The sequence below is a fragment of the Dermochelys coriacea genome, chromosome 12 (genome assembly GCF_009764565.3).
Source record: "Dermochelys coriacea isolate rDerCor1 chromosome 12, rDerCor1.pri.v4, whole genome shotgun sequence".
Taxonomy (NCBI): domain Eukaryota; kingdom Metazoa; phylum Chordata; order Testudines; family Dermochelyidae; genus Dermochelys; species Dermochelys coriacea.
Window position 1 is genome coordinate 38620153 of NC_050079.1, and position 23396 is coordinate 38643548.

Below are 23396 nucleotides of genomic sequence, written 5' to 3' on the forward strand. Positions count from 1 at the left end.
TCAATGATGCACTGAAAGAAATGCGAGCTCTGCAGTGCCATATTCTCTTGGCTTCACCAGTCTGTAGACCAGCTGTCTTTTATTGTTAATGTGTTGTTTCATAAACTCCAACAAAAACTAAGTACAGCAGTAGGGTAGGAACTGAATCATATAATTGTCCTCAATATGCAGTTTGCTGCTGCTCCGTGCAGTAATACTGTGCTGTGTTTATTTTAAACTTACATGAAGATCTAACGTCATCAGTTAAGCATATGCCAGTCGCAAGTTCAGGTCATCATGGAGATCTTTTTGTTCAAGTTTCATCTTCCAGTTTATCAGTGGAAAGATTTTCCTCCCATTTTTTTTCTGGGGGAAAAAATAGCCAACCAAATCTGTATTTAATAGAAAATATTTTGAAAAGTATAGCATGCAGAAGCCACTTTTTCCCAAATGAAGGGATGTATGTTTATTAAAAATTCTTGATATATTGCATAAGTTCTGCCACAACAGAAAGGCAGAGTTTATCTTTGGAGGTATATATTTTCATTTAGTTGTTTGTGGGGTGACAGTGGTAGTGCAGAAAAAGTTTTGGGCAAGTAACCAGAACAGTTTAAATATACTATGGCTTTGAGTAGCTCATTACTTCAGCCCTACAAAAATGTAGGGATTTTCTGGTGAAACATGATCTAAGAATGTCAGCAGTTAGGACTTTCTTTATTGTAACAGAAAACGTAGGCTTAGCTCTTATGCAGTTTTACGATAGCATCTGCAAACATGCTTTTTTTAAAAAAAAACAACCAAATTCTAAATTTGTACTGTAGAAAGTGAGAAATGCAATAAAATGATGGATTGCTAAATTGCTTTACTTGTGATCTTAGAAAATACTATAAAAGAGGGAATTTGTTGTTGGTGATGAGTACTAGTGGAATAGTAGTAGTGCCTTTATAAGTCACTTTCAATATTTCACAGTTCTTTTAAATTATCAAACAATATAGATAAGCTGTTAAATGTTAGTTACTGCCTGAATGTGAAAAAGACTTGAGGTTTTGCAATTTTGTAATAATTTTCACATTAGCAAACGAGAGCTATGAAAAAAATTCTATTATAAAATCCTCTCTTTTCTAGCTTGTAACTTTCTGGAAAATTTCTCTGTGTAGAAAGTTTAAGCAAAATCTACGCAGCCTTTTTCAAGTTCTTTTTGAAAAGAAGTAGAAACTAAATCTGAAAAATGATGAGCAATACCAATGTCAGAAGTAAGGGCATTAGATTAAAAATATCTGTAATTCTGCAGAGAACTTAGTACTGTTCTGCTGAATCTTGCCCTCAGCCTATTACAACACAAACTGTTGCTGACTTCAGTTCATGGGTTAATGTTATTTCATCTTGAATACATCTGTGTAGAGATGTTTAAAATAGCATAGATCTACTACTAAAATTGAAAACACAGATTATATGACTCTATCAAAATATAGGTAGGAAAACAGGCTTCCACATTTTTCATATTATGTTAAAGTCCGTCTGAGAATATGTCTGATTCAGAGCTATGCTATAAAATGTCTTTTCTTTTTCACTTGGCATGTGGCTGTTAAATTTTTTTTTAGGAAGGTCAAAATCATACTATAGGAAGAGACTTGGTTACCAAAGTTTAGTCCTCCTGTAGGTCATACTCCTAATACCGGTAAAAGTAGATCTGTCTTTCTAAGTGACCAGATTAGCTCAAAGAGTTGTAAACATAGTGCCTGATAGAAAAATGAACTATAGGTTTGCCTGGTCCAGGAGAACTAGTGTGAACAGCTTAAATAGAATTAAACACCCTACTCCTTTACAAAATTCATTAACATGACCTTTCTTCTCATGAGGGAGAGGCAGATCACCCAAATCTTTGTATTAGGAAATGCATTTGATTCGTGCCTGATTGTGTAATTTGTGCCAGTCTGACCAGTGTATGTGTATAGACATTCAGTCACATAACCCAAATATATGTTACAAGTTGAGCTGGTCTGAGCAGCTCATAAAATAAAAATGTATCCTGTCCCAGCTTGCTAGGCCATTCAGTGTGTGAAGAGGCCCTGCAGGTGAATTGTGTGCCAACTGCTTTTGAGAAAACCTGAGTGGTAGCCAATGAACTACACCAATCGCTGGACAAAAACTCTGCAGAGAAGAGCACAATGGGCTGAATCAACTGCTAAAACACTAAGTGTTCTGCTGTATGAAATGGGGACTTCTTCGCTTCTAGCCATCTGCATAGTTACCCCACCAAACCTCTTTACTTGGGCATTGCACAGTTTTTACAGGGACCTCGAGATGGGAGGGAAATGATCAAAGTGAGGGAAGTGATCAAAGTGATTGCATGTAGTGGGATTTCTTTTGTTATTTTTTGGCCTTCTCAGGAAATATATTTGAGTATTATAAGCTGTGCATGTGAACTTGAATATCCAGTTCTATGACTGAGGAGGCTACCCTTTAAATATTAGCATCTTGACTGGTCAACAAGTTGTCATTTAAAATACACAGATCACTATTAATTTATTGTGTCAGCTTCAGCCTCTCTCTTTCTGAGGATTTTGGTCTTAACAATAACATAAGTTAAATCACAAATGTTCCACAGGTCAATTTCATCTTCAGTAGACACTGACCCCATGTAATAGCAGAGGAGGAGCAATAGAAAGTCCTGCATTCACAGACCATAAGCCCTAGTACCACTATGCCAATGTGACTGCTTTATAGGTTACTGCTAGTAGTTGCCATTATTATAACTATTTAATAAAGGGCTATCAAACTTAATTTATAAAATAACAGAAATAGAAAAGATCCCTAACCATTCTCCCTTAGACCTTCTCTTTACTCTCCAATCTTTAGTATGTTTTTTTGCACCCTTTAATTTTTTTCCCTCACCTTTATTTTTATGTTGTCCTTTCCTTTCCATGATTCTGCACTGCACCGTGTGTGATGTCTGGACGCTGATTCTATGCATTGGATCGGTCTCTGTAGTAGGATGGAATATAACCACAAATACAGTTTAAAAATACTTGGACCAGATAAAACAAATGTAGCCACAAGTCTTTCTTGGGCCCAACACTTGGAGCCGTGCATACAGCACTTGGATTCCATCAGGAGAGGTAGAAACTCAAGCCGTTCTCATTTTGTTTAATATCTTGTTCTAATAAAATCCTCATTAGAGAGCTTAAATGACTCATAGAGCAATCTGTATTTTACACACCAGATGAACTGTGTAGGGTTATGTAGATTTGAGATAAACTAAAAATCTTGCTCTTTAAAGAGGGTGGGTATTTTAACTGGGGTGGGTTAATATTGTAGGGAGCCCACTGTAGAAGGCCATATCAATCTTGTTTTAAAAAAACATCCATCACACTGATTTCATCTGATCCTTAATTCCAAGATCACTGGCAAACTAAAGAGAGTGGGTCCATATTTCATACTTAAGTTCATAGCTGGGGTATTAGGGAGAATAATAAAGGAGTGTTGGAAAAACAACAATCCAGTGAAAAGGTTGGGTACAATTCAAATTCAGTTTTTATATCTAGGCTCTATTAGTTAGGATACATTTTGATGGGATTTTTTTCCTTTCTTCAACCTGTGGCAATGACTGATCATTCCTTATCAGCCTCCTGCCTTACTAACAACCCTCTAATGGCTGGCACTACAGTAGAACCTCAGAGTTACGAACTCCAGAGTTATGAACTGGCTGGTCAACCACACACCTCATTTGGAACTGGAAGTATGCAATCAGGCAGCAGCAGAGCCAGAAAAAAAAAGAAAAAAAAGAAAAGAAAAGAAATACAGTACTGTGTTAAATGTATACTACTAAAAAATGTAAAGGGAAAGTATTTGACAAGGTAAGGCAACTGTTTCTGTGCTTGTTTCATTTAAATTAAAGTGGTTAAAAGCAGCATTTTTCTTCTGCATAGTAAAGTTTCAAAACTGTATTAAGTCAATGTTCAGCTGTAAACTTTTGAAAGAACAGCCATAATGTTTTGTTCAGAGTTGTGAATATTTCAGAGTAATGAACAACCTCCATTTCTGAGGTGTGTGTAACTATGAGGTTCTACTGTATATAGTATGTGGACATACATAAGGGGCCAAAGTAGGTTTCGACTTGGTGCTTTAACTATAGTCAGTTTACTGAACAGAAATAAACCAGGCAAAAAGGAACAAAGAAATAAAAGATGCACACTTTCTTTTACCAATAACCTTTCCTGTGTTCTAGAGTAGCCCTTTGAATTCAGTCTCTCAAGATTGTGTAATGCAACAAGTGCAGGCAGGAACTGATGTTGATCCAGATGTGGTGCCTCAGGATAACCTTTAAGTCTCCCACTGATGTGAGTTGCCTTCAAATATTGTAATCTCATATTACAGCTACTAGTTTCCCCGTATGCCTTGCTCTTAAAGGTGCCACACACAGTAATAATAATAGTGTCTTTTGTGAGTCTCCGTCTATGCCAGACTCACAGAGGATCTGAATCTGTTACAGCCCAAGCTATAGGGCGTGTGTGTCTGCTCTGGTGAGCTGTTTTTAAGGCAGTGGGAAGTGCTTTTAGTGAAAGATTTCTTCTACCAGTAATGCTTTGAACTACGGCTGTTTGAAGACACACCATTACTTCTGCCTGCCCCCTTCATAGCTTTTGCTGTTGTCAGATGCCATAGTCTATCTCTATGGCTGTCAATGTGTTAGGTCATGGCTTTGAGGTAGGGCAGTGCTATTATCTCCATTTTACAGACAGGGGAACTGAGGCACAGAGAGATTAAGGGTTATACAGGGAGTATATGGCAGATGGGGAATTGAACCAGGTCTCCTGAGTCCTAGGTGAGTGCCCTAATGACCACTGTTCTGGTCTCCCTGTCTAACGAATCAGCTCCTTTTGATAGCCTCACAGCACCTGAATCATGGTTCACTCTTGGGTCATGCTCTGGGATTCCCAGGTAGCAGTGGTATGTACTACAAAGGAGGACTTGAAAACAAAGGAAAAAGGAGATGGAAGCAATGATGGCCTTCTCAAATTGAGGAGAGTGCTGGTTAGCCTAGAGCCATTCAACAGATATTTAAAGAGAAAGAGAAGAGGCACATCTTTTTGTTGCCCCCTACCCCTAAACAAACTCCATTATTTTTTGTAGAGTGTCTCAGGGAAGGGGGCTGATGCCACAGTGCTGCTCTTTACAAACACGTCCCATTCCTTACAAGGAGCTGCAGAAGTGTCGCTTCAGTTCCAAATGGCTCCTCCTTTGTAAATCAGTTAAATGCTGCCACATGGAGGGACGTGATAACCCTTTTTTGGGCTAGGCAAGAATATATGAAAGCATATCAAGTTTATCTCAGCACCACAGTTCTAATAAATGGCACCAGTGCTGGCGTCTGCTTATAGATTTGATCTAAAATACTGTAATTTTATATTGGGTGGTGTTCTTCTCTTTTCTGGGTACTTGTATGGATTGCATTTACTTTTCCTGGCCAGTTATTGTTTAATAAACTGAAATTAAGGCAGCAATTTCAAGAAATAAATTATTGGCAATTTTTTTTCTTCCTTTCCCTGTAGTTTTGCATTACACTAATGGTGAATTTATTTTCCACATCTGAACACAACTGTTTAGCCAGTCAATCATGAACATGATATCTTTTAGCCTTGATTGCGCATAATATGCTATCTAGAAGCCATCCGTTAATAGACTTATAGAAGCTAGAGATGGAAAAGACCTCTACTGCATTAGGTCATCTAAACCCTCCATTTCCAGCCAATGCAGGATTGTTCCATACCATCTGTTCTGACTCCAGTACTTTGGTCAGTCTAGTTTTAAATATCTCAAGTGCAGGAGCTTCCCCCACAGGTCTGCTGGGAGGCTGCTCGTGTTGTAAAAGGCTTCAAACTAGGTTATGAACCTAAAGATAATTCAGGTTTCAGATCCCCCTCCTGCACCCCATCCCCCCTCAGATTTTGCGTGTCACTCGTGCATGTACAAGATTAGTTTTCAGCAGGGGGAACAAAGACTGTTTAGGAAATGTTGATGCCTTTAAACATGAGAATTGGTGCTGCACCTGGATGGCTGAGATGAAGAGGAGGAGGAGAGTGCTCTTTTTTTTTAAAAATGAAATCCAGGAAGCTCTTGCATTTTTTTTAAGCTCTTGTGTGCAGCCCCCTCCTTCACTGCTCTTTGCTCACTGCATACTTGCCGTCTCTAATTAACCATATGTAATGTGTTGCATCCAAAGAGCTTCTTTACTATACTGTGAATCTATCCATAGCCACGAAATTACAGATGGAATGGAAGTGTGTTTGTATCACAGTTCTAATCACTAGTTGCTTTGCGTTAATTCTTCCATATGTAGAACTTTTCTAGAGTAATGACGATTTGCTTGTTTATTTAGAATGCAGGACAGTTATTAGAGTAAGGGAGAGGCAATGTTGCTTTAGAGCAGTGGTCTCCAACCTTTTTTACGCCCAAGATCACTTTTTGAATTTAAGTGCAACCCAGGATCTACTCTGCTCCTTCCCCGAAGCCATGCCCACTCAATTCTCACCCTTCCCTCCGCTCTCCCTCATCCTCACTAACTTTCACGGGGCAGGGGGTTGGGGTTAGGGAGGGGATGCGGGCTCTGGGCTGGGGCCGAGGGGTTTGGAGTGTGGGAAGTGGCTCCGGGCTGAGCCTGGGGCAGGGGGTTGGGGTGCAGGAGGGGGCTCCGAGTGCAAACTCTGGGAGGGAGTTTAGGTTCGGGGGGGGCTCCGGGCTGGGGCAGAGTGTTGGGGTGCAGGAGCGGGTGCAGGGTGCAGGCTCTGGGAGGGGGTCATGGCTAGATGGGGCAGGGGGTATGGGGTACAGGAGAGGGCATGGGGTGCTGGCTCTGGGAGGGGCTCAGGGCTGGGGGTTGGGGTGAGGGCTCCCGCCAGGCGGCACTTACCTTGGGTGGCTCCTAGTCGTCGGCACAGCAGGGCTAAGGCAGGCTCCCTGCCTGTCCTGGCCACACGTTGCTCACAGAAGGGGCCAATGTGCCCTGTGGCTCCTGGGGGAGGCATGTGGCTCCGCACACTGCCCTTCTCTGCAGGCACTGTCCCTGCAGCTCCCATTGGCCACAGTTCCCTGTCCCTGGCCAATGGGAGCTGTGGGAGCACTGCTTGGAAGCAGGAGCAGCACATGGAGACCCCTGTCCTCCCTCCTTCCCCTGGGGCTGTGGGGGTGTGCTGGCCCCTTCCAGGAGCAGCATGGGGCTGGGGCAGGCAGGCAGCCTTCCTTAGAGGCAACCCTGCTGCACCACCGGCTTTTAGCGGCCGGAGATCGACTGCTTTAGGGCATGATTCTGAGATGTGCTTAGCACACTCAACCCTCATTGACTTCAATGGGATCTGGTGTTTACTCACTATTTCTCTGACTCAGGCCCTGAATAAGCAAAGTATCCTCACAGTACTTGAATGGATTCTGGACAAGAAACCTTTCCTTAACTATCAAAGGCCTTGTAAATTATGGGACAGTATTTTTATCGCAAGGTTTAGAAGACAGAAAGCATCTGAAAAGATTTAATCTCTATTGTCACCGTGAGAGGAAAAGCAGTCCAGCCACTGAATACAGTTTGTTCAGTTGTGCAAGAATTAATGTACATCTCATATGGAAAATGCATTGCTTCATGCAAGAAAAGTTATGATTTCATGAAACTCATAAATTGAATTCCAGAAAGTTGCATAGCCATTTCTCTCAGGCTTGGAAACCTACACATTTCCTTTTTGTTTGTTTTTTGTTTTGAAAGGGTTAAACAGTGAACAATGGAGATGCCAAAGGCTGATAGTTCCACTGGTGGTAAAATGTAAATAAATTCATACACTGTTCAGATTTCTGTCATGCCAGACCTTTCCAAACCCACAAGCTCCTTCGGAAGGGGAGAAATTTTCGTTGTTGATTCATAAGTTAGTTTTTCTTGGCGGCACATATGGTGGCTTTTGCCATCCAGATGGAATTTTGAGACACTGTGGAAAGGGCTTATGTAACACGATGTCTCAGAAAGGATTTTAAATTATATATATTTTAAAGTGACAGACCTACATTTTTCCATCAGCTTTGCTGCACGTTATGATGTCAGACTAAATTGTGCTGCCTTTTCCAGCATAAACATAACTGTTTTTGTTAATTTATCTTTCAATATGTGGATATCAGAAACTGTATGGAGCATGACTGTTGGCAACAGCTCTTCAGAATCCAGAAATATTTATTTTCACAAAGAGAGCACTGTCATTTCTGTTATAGGTGATTCCTCCCACTTAAACATCAGGCTTTAATTTCAAACTGTGGATTGCCCCACACAGCTGTAAATTCATCAATTATTTAGTTTTGTTCCAAGACAAAACAAAATTACATTTGAGGAACTCTGGAGATCTGTTTCTCCATAAAGATCAAGTGCAGAAAATTAGCACTTATTCGCCCAGATCATAAATAGATGCTGTGATATCAGTACTTGCAGTTCAGTAAGGTAAATGTAATGACAGCACTTTGGGGATAGCCTTCTTGAAGAATGCAAGTTCTGGCAGAGTGAGCTATGGTTACTCAATAAAGTGACAATATTTCCTTTTTGCTTGCTTTCTGTGTTAACAGAATATCTGGGGATGACTAAGGCAAGCAACAATTGAAGTCCCTTGTGATTCTTAACACTGTTAAAAACCATTTTAGAGAGGAAGACATTTTGAAGATCATTTTCAATCTACCATGAAAATGTTTGTGAGCTATTCAGTAAAAGTGGCTTTGGTCTAATATTGTAATTACAATTTATCATTGTTTAGATATAGTATAGTAGTATACTTGGATGCAGGTTTCAAGTAAAAATATATATTTGACAAAAGGAAATGAAATGTGAATCTTTTTTGTCCAGTTAGAGGCAACTTCCATTGTGTGCCATGAATTCTTGGAGCTGCAAGACACACCATCAGAGCCTGTTTGTGCAGGATGCTGCAAAGGGAAGGGTAGATCTATATGGTGGAAGGGAGGGAATTTTTGTGTTTTGTAGGGGATTGGGCTCTAGGGCAAGTGAACTGCTATTTAATTTTATTTTGGTTCTTGTAATTTTGTTTGGGGCACCTCAAGCCTTGGATAGATGCTCCTATTAATTTCTCTGTAAATCAAAATAAATCAATATATTTAAAAAAATTTAACCTATGTTACTAATGAAACCTTGATTCATTGGAATTTTTTTTAGAAACATTCCAACATATTGGGAGTAGTAGGTAGTTTGCCTTTGTTGTATGTTAGATTTTTTTTTAAAATGTGGATGCTGGCTCTTTTAATGTGTTAATATGTGTCTGTGCACGAGTCCAGCAGGAAATGGGCACCAGCATTCGAGTCCTGTGGCTTTGGTTTGTGGTGTTTTGTAGCATAAGATACCACTGACAGTGCATTCTAGTCCAGAACTAGGTGCAACTTGCATTTCATCATTTTACAGGGGGCAGGGAGAGGATTCCCATCTTGGGTTTCATTGCCGCCGCACCCCCTTCTTCCCCCTCCTGCCTTTCCATTTTTGCTTGTCTAGCTGTGGGCCCACTTTAAGTCAAAGTATTATAGTTTTAATTTATACCATAGACAGTTGTCTGGAAGGGGCAAGATTTCTGGCGATTAACTGTATAGGATGAACAATCTGATGCCCTCATCCTGCAATTTGTTATGCCCAGGCAGCCGTTGCATTCGCCTGGAGCCTTGGGGACTTGAATGGAGTTCCATGCAGGTGCAGCTTGTCTGTCCTCACATAGCAAATTGCAGCCTCCAAGACTTTAAGATAGCAGAAGAATATGTTCCGATTGAAGCAGTGAAAAATATATATGCTCATTTCATCTAACGTGAGTAGATATTTATTTCCGGAAAAGTTGATTTTGAAAATTCTTTCTTGATTTGATGAAATAGTTTGGCTTTTATTATAGCCTCAGTGCAGCTTCTTGTGTGATCTTCCAAACGGTTAGAGCTCTATTTACATAAAATTTTCATCAGTAAATTGTCTGAACTGTCTAACAATTTTTACAAATAGTTGTTAAAACCTGACAGACTATAGTTTAACATTTCATCTGGTTGTCTTTAATGTTGGTAGATTAAACCATTCCCTGTTGATCCCCAAGAACTGTTCTGACCAGACATTTGGTTAGAGCTGTTTTGTTTTTGGAGTTCGGGCAAGAGAAGATGGTTTCGAGTTGGTTATGTTGAAATGGCTACAATATGTTTTATCCATATTTATTAGAAACTAGCATTTTCATTGTAAAGAGATGGCAGTGAAGGATAGGATGCGATGTCAACCCATCACACTGCTGAATTTAGGGACTTCTCACAGAATAAGGAACAGATGGTGTAAGGACAGTTACAGTTACAGCTGCATTATTGGATTTGGGGGAACAATGAAATAGACTAACAGTTGTATGTTCAAAGCTTTATTTGAAATAGACTAATTTTTCTGCCTTTGTAGCTTTAGGGACATAGTTTCCATTCCAAGCATTTTGTAAAACAAATACAAATACAATGTTTAGGGTTCAAGTCCTTAAAGCTAACGTGCAAATCTATGTAACCTCTGCACATGAAGTAGACCCATTACCATAGTATCTGGACGCCAGCCCAATTATGCAAAGCAATATACTGTACTCTCAGAAGGACCATAATCTCCACCTTTCCTACACTTAGTCTCCAATTCAGCAAAGTACTTAATCACGTGCTTTGCTTTAAGTCAGTTGACTTCAATGTGCTCACTCAAGTGCTTAAAGTGAAGCACATAATTAAGTGCTTTGTTGAATTGGGGCCTTAATGCTATTTGTGTGGGGGGTTTCTTTTTCTTTTAATGTTGGTTGATTTCTCTTGCTTTTCTCAAGGGAAATGATTCCTGCGTCACTCTCTGCAATATTTATTGTGGTGAGGATTGTGCAAAGTGATGGACTCTGCGTTTTGCCATGAAGTGACATGGGGACAGGTTCATTGTGTTCTTTAGTGGGATCATTGAGGGGTGTCGGCAGAGGAAGCATTGCTCTGCCAACTGAGAGTTTCCCTTTAAATCACATTTGTGATGCACAGAGGTAATGTAATTCTCCAAATATTGCTTTTTAGAACTGGTAACCTCCAGTTAGAAAATGTAAAGCCACATGTCTGAAGGGAGCATTTAAAATATTTGATATCATATGCCAAGATTTTTTGTTTTTGGTGTCAGCAAAGGGTTCATAAACCTATCTGTAGCCATGTCATGGCATAGGACTTCCACAGTTTTTGAGACTATATTTTTAAATGGGCCCTGTATACGATTTTCATTGTAATGCACAAATCTTGCACCCTGTAATAGTCTTTGAATAGTAAGCATGCCTCTTTGTTTGATATCTCTGGGTGTGATGGTTTTAAAAAAGAACATGGAAATAAAATGGAAAACAAGAATTTTTACTCAGTAGCTGAGTCGTTTTAAAAAGGCCCATCTTCCCCCTTTCTCTCTTTTTGGATGTGGGTTAACTAGAGAATGAGAACACTATTCTGGGACGTGATCACCTGATGTCATAATGGACATTTCCAAAGCATGTGCTATTGGAAACATTGCCAAATGTAGGCAGTTCTGCCACCTGGCTAGCTTTTCCATGAATGTACACATTTTTACTCTCTCCTCTTCCACCCCAAACTTGAACATTTTTGGGTTATTTAAGAGAAATATGTTGGCCTCCATGCTGTGGATATGAAATATGGAATTTACAAAAAATAAAAATCTCAAACAAGCAAACAATGACTCTTCTAAAATTATTTCTGTATGGTCAGTGCATGAGCACAGTTACACTCGGAAGAATTGAAACCTAAAGACTCGAAACCAACTTCAGAGGTGTTTACTGTTCAGATATTAAGTATTACTCAGAATTTAGTTGTCACACACTATTATCAGTGCCAACGTTAGACTCGCGGGGGCTCAGGACACAAACCAAGGAGTGAGCCTGCAGACCAAGGCTGAAGCCTGAGCCCTGGGGCTGGGCCTGAAGCTCGAAATCACTACTCATTCCTCCAAACGTTCCTCCGCACTACCCTAGGGGAATGCGCCACACACTTTGAAAACCTTTGCTTTAGTATGACTTATTTTCACTTTTAGAGATTAAATTATGGTAATACTCGCATTACATTTAGCTACAGTGACGCTCTAGATATGCAAAAAGATATGCATTTGGTGCATCCGATGAAGTGAGCTGTAGCTCACGAAAGCTTATGCTCTAATAAATTTATTAGTCTCTAAGGTGCCACAAGTACTCCTTTTCTTTTTGCGAATACAGACTAACACGGCTGCTACTCTGAAACCTATCTCTAGATATGATATAACTTATCTTCGCTAGGCCCCCTGTGGCATGGGGTCCCGGGTAATTGTCCTGCTTGCTACCCCAACACCAGCCTGGCTATTAGTTTAGTAGAAATGACTCCAAATTTGCCACCTTCTATTAAAAAGAAAAAAGATTTTCTTAGCCAAAGTCCCAAATAATCACCCCACTTCACTATTCCATGCATGCAGTAATTCAAAGCCTTAAATTGTTTGACTTACAGTTTTCATCTAATGCTGGTCAATTTTTTGTTTTTAAAAAATGAAAAAAATTTGTGCCTCTTTTAAATTTCTAGTTTGACAATCTACTTTTCCTTCAGAAGTTTGAAAACCATGTTGGAATTGTAAAAAGAAAAGAACACTTGACCTTTTATTTATAGATTAAAATATATATTTATTTAAATTTATGAAAATGCACCTATCTAGTGGTCATGGGGTATGTGTATTTATTATATGTAAAAAACCCCAAAATAAAACAAAAAAGAAATCCCATGGTAGCTAGGATCAGTGGGCAGTAAATATGGAATTCTCTCAGATACCTGAATATAATAAAAATATAAACACTCTTATCTTTATTTTCTAAACTATCCTATATTCAAAGAGCAAAGGTGGCATTCTTAATTGTTTCAGAGTAGCAGTCGTGATAGTCTGTATTCGCAAAAAAAGAAAAGGAGTACTTGTGGCACCTTGGTGCCACAAGTACTCTTTTTCTTTTATTCTTAATTGTAAGTATTTATAAATAAGCAGCAAAGGCTTACCAAGAATCCTTCTAATTTTATTATTAGGAAATTAAGCTGTTGGTATCAAGTTTTGTGTTTTAGGGAATAAAATATTGCATTTCTTCTTTTGATATTATAATTGTATTTTCCTCCTACATTTGTTCTTAAATATGTTCCTTTCTTTATAACTTACTGCTTGCTGTGGATTGCTTCCTCTGCTAAATGAATTCTGACTTTTAAAGAAACAAGAGGGCTATTCTTGTGTATGTACTTAAAGAAACAGAAAAAAAAAAGACTATCCACTTTTCTCAATACACTGCTCATCAGGTTTCTCTAGAACTTGAAAGTACATGTTGCTTTTACATGCAGACTGTATACAGAATTTTTTTTCTGATGTTCATTGCATAGATATTGTCAGGCCATCTATAAAATCTTTCCAAATTTTTTTTTCTGACCTACACAAACATGGTAAAGAAGAAACCTTCTAGTTTTGGAAATATGTTGAATCCTGTTTCATTTGAGCCATATTTTAACTTTCCATATATGTACCTCATATTAGAATTCACATTGAATCCCAAATTAGAATTCAAAACCAAACTTGAACTCCAATCCAGGGTTTCCCCTCAAAGACTTATTAAGAAACTCTTGTTTAGTTTTAGATTTTTTTATTTTATTTTATTTTATTTTATTTCCCGAGACAATTTATTTTCTTTCCTGTCTTTTGTTTAATGTGATGGGACCAATTGTTTTATAACTTATTGCAAAAAATTGAAGACTGGAGGCAAACCAAATGACTTTCTCTGTGTGTATTTCCAAGAACCCAGAAGTGCTCTATGAATCCTTTGTGCAGATCCCATGCTGCTCCTGCTGCTATCTGGGCCATAGAAATTGCTCAAGCTCTTAGCTCAGTTTTTTATTAACTTATATTTTGAGTCTCACGTGTATTTTATTTTAGAGAACTTTGTTTAGGAAGTGAGGTTCCCAAAGAAAGCAAACATTGGACCTTTAATGTTTAAAGACGAGCACATCCTTTGTTTTGAAAATTACCATTGACCATTCACAGCCTTAAAAGAAAGAATCTTCTGACAATACATTCATCTGTCATTAGATAGGCTATATTCTTTACTCTCACTATTGCCTGTATAAGGGCATCTAGCCCCCAAAATACTGTTATTGCCTCTTTTCCCAAACTGGTGAATTGTAACTGTTTTTCTGTGCTTTTCATCAGAATGGTTACATGGTTCCTGCATTTATTCAGAGATGGATTCTGTTGGAATCTGTACTCTTTAGACGCCAGAATGATTATTGTATTGTCTGAGTATTCTCCATGCTTCCTTTGTCTGTAGCTGTTCTGATAGAAGATTTACTGAGTGATCCCCATGCTTTTCTAGTGTGGACTTCCCCAAGTTAGGAATCTCATTCGCAATATCTTATTTTATTCCTTCCATGCCATTCTCTTTGGAGGGTTGGCATCGCAGAGTTGCAATTTGTATCCACTTGAGGCCCTTGACTAAATGCTGGTCCAGAATGTAGTCAGTTACTGCTTGAGAACAGAACAGAAGATAGTATTGTAGTTTTCTCATGTTATTAATGCTCAAATTGCCAATATCTATACATGAGTCCCAGGTACATCACATCCCTAATTTAAAAAAAGGAGTACTTGTGGCACCTTAGAGACTAACACATTTATTTGAGCGTAAGCTTTCGTGAGCTACAGCTCACTTCATTGGATGCATCCGATGAAGTGAGCTGTAGCTCACGAAAGCTTACGCTCAAATAAATTTGTTAGTCTCTAAGGTGCTACAAGTACTCCTTTTCTTTTTGCGGATACAGACTAACACGGCTGCTACTCTGATCCCTAATTTAGTTATACTGAACCTTTTTGTTAGGATGAATGTATCCACTTCAAAAGGATGCCACTGTACTTCTATTTACCTTTAGCTGAATGGTAAAAAATGTTCTTTGAGTGCTTGCTCATGTCGATTCCAGTTAGGTGTGTGTGTGCTGCGTGCACCGTCATATGAAAGTTTTTTCCCCTAGCAGCACCTGTCCGGTTGGCTATGGAGAGCCCTAGAGCCATCCTCCATGGTGGTGAATATAGGTCCCTCCCGACCTGCCGCCTCTTCAGTTCTTTCTTACCCACCAGTGACAGTCGTTGGAACTGTGGTCACTTGCTTCACAAGTGCTTCCTCTAGTCTTTCTTATTCATAGTTGTTAGTCAGTTTGTAGTTTTAATTATTATTAGTTAGTTGTTAGTTAGAATTAGTTTTAGTTGTTCCCCCCTACCCCAAACCCTTTCTTCCTCCCTTGGGCTTCAGGGCATGCCTAGGTCCCAAGGGTATAAGCCCTGCAGAACGTGTCACAAGTCTATGCCAACGGGTGACTCCTGTGACTCTTGCCTTAGGTGTCTGGGGGAGGTGCATCAAACAGAGCTGTGCAAAATCTGTAAAGGGCTTCGGAAGCCCGAGGACGAAAAAGGAGCGAGACTTCAGGCTCAAGCAGATCCTGATGGAAGCAGCAATTTGTCCCTAACTGGCCCTGGACCAGCAGGATCCAGCACCAAGCACTTCCTTGCAGAGTGCTCCAGCCTCCGTGTGTGAGACGGTGCCAGGGAAGGACTCTGGCCGTAGAGACCCTCGGCACTGGTGCTCCCCAGTACCGAAGCCTATGGAGACGACTCACTGCTCCCACTGCCAGGTTCCCAAAACGCGTGGGTGGACTACCTCAGCAGATCCTTCCACAACCATGAGTGGTCCATCTGTCTGGATGTAATTCACAGCATTTTCCAGAGGTGGGGAGTTTCCCAGGTTGACCTGTTTTGCCACACAAGGCAACAGAATCACAGCCTGGGCTCACTTGTGAACGCATTTCTCTTCCCCTGGATGGAACATCTGCAGTATGTGTTCCCACTCATACACATTTCTTGCTCAAGATCTGCAGAGACAGGGTGGTGATCATAATGGTGGTGCTGGTGTGGCCCCACTAACACAGGCATATCACGCTCCTGGAGCTGTTAGTGGACACCCCAATCACACTGCCCCACGTCCCAGCCTGATCACCCAAGACCATGGTTGCCTACATCATCCTGACCTCCCGTCCCTTCATCTCACAGCCTGGAAGATTCATGGCTAAACCCCATGGAACTCATGTGAAACGAGCCTGTTAGGGAGGTCTTGCTCAGTAGTAGGAAGTTCTCCACCAGGGCCACCTATCTGGCCAAGTGAAAAAGATTTGCAATCTGGTGCGCTCAGGGCCATACACCTCCAATGCAGGGGCCCATACCACTCATCCTGGACTACCTACTGTACTTGAAACAGCAAGGTCTGGCGGCGTCATCTATCAAGGTGCACTTGGCAGCCATTTCTGCTTTCCATCCGGGAGCAGCTAGGCATTCTGTCTTTGCCAACCCCATGGTTGAGCATTTCCTGAAAGATCTGGAAAGGCTGTACCCACAGGTTAGACAACCGGTCCCAGCGTGGTCCCATTTGAACCCCTGGTGACTTGCTTGTATACCTATCATGGAAGGTGGCCTTCCTACTTGCCCATATGACTGTCTGTCCATACCATTTGTAGGGCTTCCATCACCATGTTATTTAGGTATGAATTGCATGATCTGACTGCACATATGTGCATGTATGATTCTGAAAATCTGAGCCACAAATTTGTTCTCTCTCCCTAGTTTAAAATCTGCTTCTTGCCTCCTCACTCCTGTTTAGCTTATGAGTGCAGTGGTTTACAAAATTCTGTCTCATCTGTGAGCTATTTCACTCTAAACAGGTGTCCTCATCTTTTTCCAGTGTTTCAGTATTACTACCTGTTACACTGATGAAATGGTGAAATGTATCCATTATCTGTTTGTAACAGAAAGAGGTCTCCTTTCCCTGTTCTTCCTCAACATGGCAAATTCTGAGGCTCCTTAATGTACAGCCCCATTATGCAGCATCTGTTCCCATATGCTCTTGGCATGCAAGCACTGATTCCCCTACCATGAGCAGCATGCTGCAGCCCTGATCATCATGTCTCCAACAGCTTATGTTGTTTGATTCCTGTTTGTATAAAGTGACAGTTAGCCTGAGATGTCCCATGAATTACTTTGTAAAACTTAAACCTTGCCCTGCTGTATTATGCTGCCAATTCCAAATATTGTATACCCTTGCCTCAACCCCAGAATCCACCTGCAGTTTGTTGATTTACCTCTGCTGGAGGCAGTGTGCGACCTGAAGCAGTGTTTTTAAATGTATTTATTAATGAAATTTGAACATACTGAAGAGGAATGTATGGAAATCCAGGGTTACAAGAGTGATTGCCACAGTATAGTATGTGACAATGTATCTTATCTGGAAAGCTTTGGCACATAGTGACAGTTGAGTTAAAATGCAACTGCTTTTACTGGATGTTATTGAAAAAAATTATAAACCTATTTCTGTGTATAAGCATATTGGTTTGTAGGGCAATAGACGACGCTCAAAAAAACGTGGTCTCAGTATTTACAGTACAGAATGTGCTTTCATTTTGCTGACACCTACGGAAAGGAAAATATTATACAGCAACTGACAGTTTCAGTCAATTTTCTGCCTCCTTTCTTAGGCAAAATGTAGTAGTTGTAAAATGATCTCGAAAAAAGCATATTTTCTTGCTGTCAGTTGCCAGTGAGAACTTTTGGGGCTTGCAGTGCTTCTGTAATGAGCTCTTTGATGCCAATTCTTTCCTGTCTTTAGTTAGTTTGCCTTTGTTAATTTTCTGGTTGCTCTTTAAACAAATATGCAACTAATTTAGATCATTAATAAATAGAACCAGTGTTAAAAAAAAGGTAATGGCTTAATGCATATAATAAACCAAATAGATTATATATAAAAGATGGTAAGATATGCATATGAATAAATGAAATTCTACAAGAACTTCCATTTATTTAAAAATTAAAAGAAAGCAGCAAACATTATAACATTTACAGTCTTGTAAATCTAGAATTTTAGCGCTTTCAGCCCCAGTCTAGCAAAGCGCTTATACACAGGTTTAACTTTAACCACACGAGTAGTCCCCATGATTTCAGTGGGACTACACGAAAGCTTGAAGTTAAGCACATGTTTAAGTACTTCACAGGATCAGGGTCTTAATGGAAGGCTTGATGGTAAAACTAGCTGGTTGTTGAGAAGAGAGACAATTTGTGTAAAGAGAGGGGGCATAGGAAGCAACTTTATATTAAAAACCAGAAATTTAGACTCAAAATAATGTTTTACATGTTGAGCCTATTAGATTGGGATATTCAGTTAAATATATTATTAGCAATCTTCCACTTAGCAAAGCCCTGTGAACAGGCCGACAAAATAAAAAGCACAAAGGAAGCCTAAAGAGAGCTTTATTGGCTAACAAAAATGGTTGTCTATCCGTTCTAGGAATTTTGAGTGACCTCATAGTCAGCTGAGATGAATTGGAAACTCTGTTCTGTGTTGCTGGGCATATTGATTGGTTTAGCTGAGAAGAAGCCAACTCAATTTTCGATCAGAAATTGGACTAAGTCGTAGTTGTGGGTTTTGTAACATGACTCTTTCATCATTAAGGTAGTTAGATGGGATTTAATTGCAATATTGCCAAACCCAAAAGTTTAATCATGACTCAGCCCCTCAAAATCATTGCATTTTAAAGAAAATATACATTTTTTTTTACCTTATAGATTTTGAAACCTTAGGGTTTATTCTTTCAAGCTTTTTGTCTTCAACCGTGAGGGCTAGAAACTTGTTCTTTTTTTTTTTAATGAAAACTGAGATTACCGTATAATCAGATGACTTCAGGCAACTGGGGCTTAAAGAAAAACAACAAATATTGCAAGACTTGCAATAAAATCATGAGAACTGGCAATGCTGTATTGAGAACTAGTGAAAATGCTGATAATGCCTTATGTATTTCTTTTTCATTATTTTTAACCATACTGTCCTGGAAGCTGAAACCATTTCTGTTACAGTTGAAACACAACCCTATGTTTGGTGCTTGCTTCTTCTGTTTTTCTTGAAACCAGGCCCATGTTTACTGCAAAGCTTGTGAACCTGGACTGAGTGTGCAACAAAACCAAACCAATGAGCTTCACTGGAAAATCTTTGTGCAGCTTAACTCACAGGATCCTTTTATTTTTACACAGTGGATGGGGAAACCAAAATACTCTGTTGAAACAGCTATATTAGGAAAGTGTAGAAAAGCTTCCTTAGAATGACCTGACTTGATAGCACTAGGAATACCTTCAAAAGGTCACTTCCTTCATCTTGCAATTTATAGTTAGGTGGTTTTGAAGAATCAGCAGACATGCTCTAGAACATTGGTTTTCAAATTTTTTTCCTCGTGACCCAGTTGAAGAAAATTGTTGATGCCCGTGACCCAACATAATTGTATCTTTTGACTAGAGTTTTCATAAAATCATAGTATTGCAATACATTCCAGCTTTAACCCACTTTACATAACTAACATTAGACACTAGCCTTAGTATGCCTATGGTAAGGAGTGTGGGAGGTGGCCCAGCGTAGGGCAGAGGGTAGGGTGTGGGGATGAGGTCTCTGTTTGGGGGTGAGGCCTGTGGGGTTGGGCTGGGGCAGAGGGGTTCAGGATGCAGGAGGGGGCTCAGGGCTGGGGCAGAGGGTTGGGATGGGGTGGGGTGAGGGCTCTGGCTGGGGGGTCAGGCTCTGTGGTGGAGCCAGGGATGAGGAGTTTGGGGGGCAGGCAGGCTCCCCCCAGGCTCGGGCCAGAGGACTCCCCCGGGCTGGGGCCAGAGGACTCCCCCCAGCTCTCTCCCTGCTGGCAGCAGCTAGCTCTGGGGAGGGGCCTCTCTCTCCCCCTGCCGGCAGGAAGCACGGAATTCTGGGGAAAGGGTCCTTCTCTCCTGGCCGGCAGCAGCGAGCTCTGGGGCCAGGGGAGAGGCTTGCAGCAGCCCTGCAAGCCCCAACTTGCTCCCTTCCCAGTTCCCATCCACCCCCTACCTCTGTTCTCTCCAGGTCCTTGCTGCGCGGCCCTCTAGGGTTGCTGCGTGGCAACGATTGTTATAATTTGAATCAGCAAGGTGACCCAGTGCCTGACATTCTGTGACCCAGTACTGGCTTGTGACCTGTACTTTGAAAAACACTGCTCTAGAATGCTTTTTTTAACCCCCCCCCCCCCACACACATTTTAGCTTATATATCAGTCCTGTTAGAGAATTAGTCCTGGCATCTAGTCACCATTAGTTTTCTAGAAATTGTGAATGTAGGGGAGGTTAAAATATAGTTTTGTCCACTTTTGGCCAAGGAGCAACTCATCTATCAAATTTTCAGTACTGTGCATCCCAAACTTGATGGTGCCATTTCCACAAATGCACGTGCAAATTGGGAAATTGCATATACTGGTGGCCAGTTAAATACACAACTGATCATTTTGCACACATTCAGTTACTTGATTTGTGTGTGGTAATTTGTGTGATGGTTGCTGTAATTGCACACAACTGCAGTTTTGGTAATCTCTGCCATCGAGCATCTCATGTTCCTTGAGGTGACTTTGGGCACTTATCAACAGATGTTATTTCATACAATGCCTTCATCTCCTTGAATGTGTGAGAGTCCTTGCAGCCCCATGTAGATAAGTACATTTCACACAGAATATGGATTTATATTGTGTCCTATCCTTTTGTGTTTTTTTTTCCTCTTTCTAGGTCACCTTTTCTATAAATTTGGAATTACAGAATCTGACTGGTACCGGATCAAGCAGAGCATAGACTCCAAATGCCGGACAGCTTGGCGGCGAAAACAGCGAGGCCAGAGTCTTGCGGTGAAAAGTTTTTCCAGGAGAACGCCTTCCTCTTCATCTTATAGTGGCTCAGGTAAAGAAACATTGGAGAAATGGAAATTTACTCTAAAAATTTCATTTGTCTTTCAAAATACTTGAAAATAAAATTAGCTTCTATTAATCTACATTTACAAGAGGATCATATGTAGACCCTACAAATTGCAGTATCTTTATGTAGCTATAATGTACTATCTATACTTGAATATAAACTGAGAAAGCTGATGATGAAATTTCAAGTGATCATTTTGGAATAAGTCTGTGGCTTGTTGCAGTTTTTCTTGCAAGTAGAGTTTAATGTTGACGAGCAGGTGTGTATGTGTGTGTTTCTGGCATGAGATGGAGGAAGGGAAGCCATCCACCAAACCATCAATAAATATGTTCTTGTTTTGAAATGAAAATTGTAACCGATTTCAGTAGGTAAGAAACATAATAGTTTCAATGGGTTATAATGTCTCAACTCCTTTCTGCATTAATGTTCTGGTTTGATTGCCTCTTCCCCAACCCCAAACAAAAATGTTGGCTGTTTAAATACAAAATCCTCATATTCTAATAATTTATGTGCAAGTTCATACCCTTATGTAGTATACCCACTACGTGGTAACCAGATTGTTAAGCTTTTTAAGTAGAGGGGCTGTGTATTTATCTGTGATTAAGATTCATAATAAGAATAAAAGAAAAATGAATCTTGTTAAAGAAGTCTTTTTCACAGTATGTTCATACAGTTTATTAGGACATGTTTAATTTTGTTCATAAAATATCTACCAGCCATCCTTAAAAATCTAGTAGGGAGTTCTATGTTTCCACATAGATATAGGCATGAACAATAATACAATGAAAAATGTTGACCTAGGAAATATTCTCATGGGGCATTTTTGGCTCATGCTTATATTAAAAGCAGTATTGTGGGGTGTTCGTACATCATATATTAAAAGCAGCATTTTGGAGGTGAGCCCAAAGAAGAGGAAGTAAGTTTACTTGCCTCCATGAATTTTCTGGTTGCATGTTAACACTAACAGCTGTATCTTATGCAAAGAATGTCAAAATCTGCTTTTAATGGACAATTTTATATACTGAAACTTGAAATAATTTCCAGAATCCTCAGATTAAAACAACTAATCAGCATAATGATTACCATAAGTTATATTTATTGATAGGATTTTATTTTGAGGCTCTCTTTCAAAACTGTTTTCTTTATATCAAATGCAATAGTTGTGGACTTTAGAGCCACATTAGCATGTACATATTGACTGGTTTTGAAGTTCATTATGGATCATTAATCTGCTCGGTGAAAGAAGGACCAACACTGAGATATAAAGCCCACAGATGCAGGTTGAGGGAATTTTATCCTCTGAAGGCCACTATATTAACTCAAGAGGCAGTAGTCTCCTATCTAAACAAAAACTACACACTCTCTCTCTGTCTCTTTCTGTTATAGCCTTTAAAAATGTCTTTTTATCCTGAATGTGATAAAGTTCTACTGAAACATCTGCACATTTAGCTTTCAGGGCAATGAAATTCTCTTTGCCAGTGGTGGGACACAGATAGTAATAGTAGCCTCCATCTTTGATAAATGTGGATGAAATGTTCCATGGGTTTCATGGTTTCTGTGTCTTACGTTTTCCTCAGAACATGGTTGGTCCCATTTCCTGGGAGTGTTTGAGGTCCTGCATGAATCCACCAGGTATTTTCACATCCAGGAACTGTTTGTTAACAAAAAGCAGCAAACTCTAGTCAGGCTCTGCTACTGCTCTGAAAACATTTATGGCATCCCAAGAACAGGTGGGAGCAGTAGTATTTCACCTGAAGCTTCTCCAGCAGCAATTTGAAAAGAGTGGAAGAGGTATAAAGAGAGCAGGAAGGAAGGGATAAGAGGCAGGATGAGAGTATAAGGAAAAGGAAGGGGGAAAGATTTTTTTTTTTTTAAATTGATTCGTGCAGTGTTAGGACGGGGGAAAAAGATAACTTTTGGATGACAGAGTTGTAATTCCATCTCAGTGTTCAGGTAAATACATGAACCACTTAAGCTTTGTTTTTGTGGTTTGACATCCCTGGAACCCCTTGGTTGAATTACAGGCCCATAATTCATAGGCTTCTGTTACTTATTATATACATTGTATAATGGATGTGCCAAAATTCCCACTGCCAGCTAGTAGGGAAAATAAGTCATATTTTACAGTTCTGAAGTAATCTAAAGGTCTGTATTTCACAGCTATGACAACATAGCTGTCAAATATGGCTTTTTAAAGTGTTACATATGAACCCAGACAACTTTTTATGGTAGCATTTGCTTCAGGGAGCAATTTAAGGTGAGCCTTGAATGGTCCGAAATTCAGCTACTTGAGAAACTCTCTCTTTCCCTATTGTTTGCCCATGCTGTTAAGATAAGCTTGAGTGTTCCTTTAGTCAGGTCTTAGGATACAACACTACGAGAGAGTTTGCAGGGTCTTCTCAATACCTGTCCTTCCCTCACCTATGGAACTCTCTTATCCTGCTTGTTTGCTGGAGTTGGTATATTACTGTTTTCACGTCATACTAAGGTGCACCTGCTTAGGCAGGCATTTAGTTTAGAATTTTGTTCTGGGCTGGTCAATGAATGTTGCCGTTGG

General features: G+C 40.0%; 1 protein-coding gene across 22 annotated transcripts in view; it reads left to right on the forward strand.

Moving 5' to 3' along the window:
• The window catches only part of LOC119841029 (BTG3 associated nuclear protein), a 414495-nt gene that overhangs the window by 140617 nt on the left and 250482 nt on the right, over positions 1-23396 (forward strand). For all 22 annotated transcript variants that reach the window (XR_006275124.1, XR_006275117.1, XR_006275116.1 and 19 more), the window contains one exon: positions 20657-20824. Coding sequence is in view for 13 of the 22 variants with exons in the window: in XM_043495003.1 (XP_043350938.1) it covers positions 20657-20824 (168 nt within the window). In the remaining 9 variants the exon portion in view is untranslated. The remainder of the gene's footprint in view (positions 1-20656; positions 20825-23396) is intronic.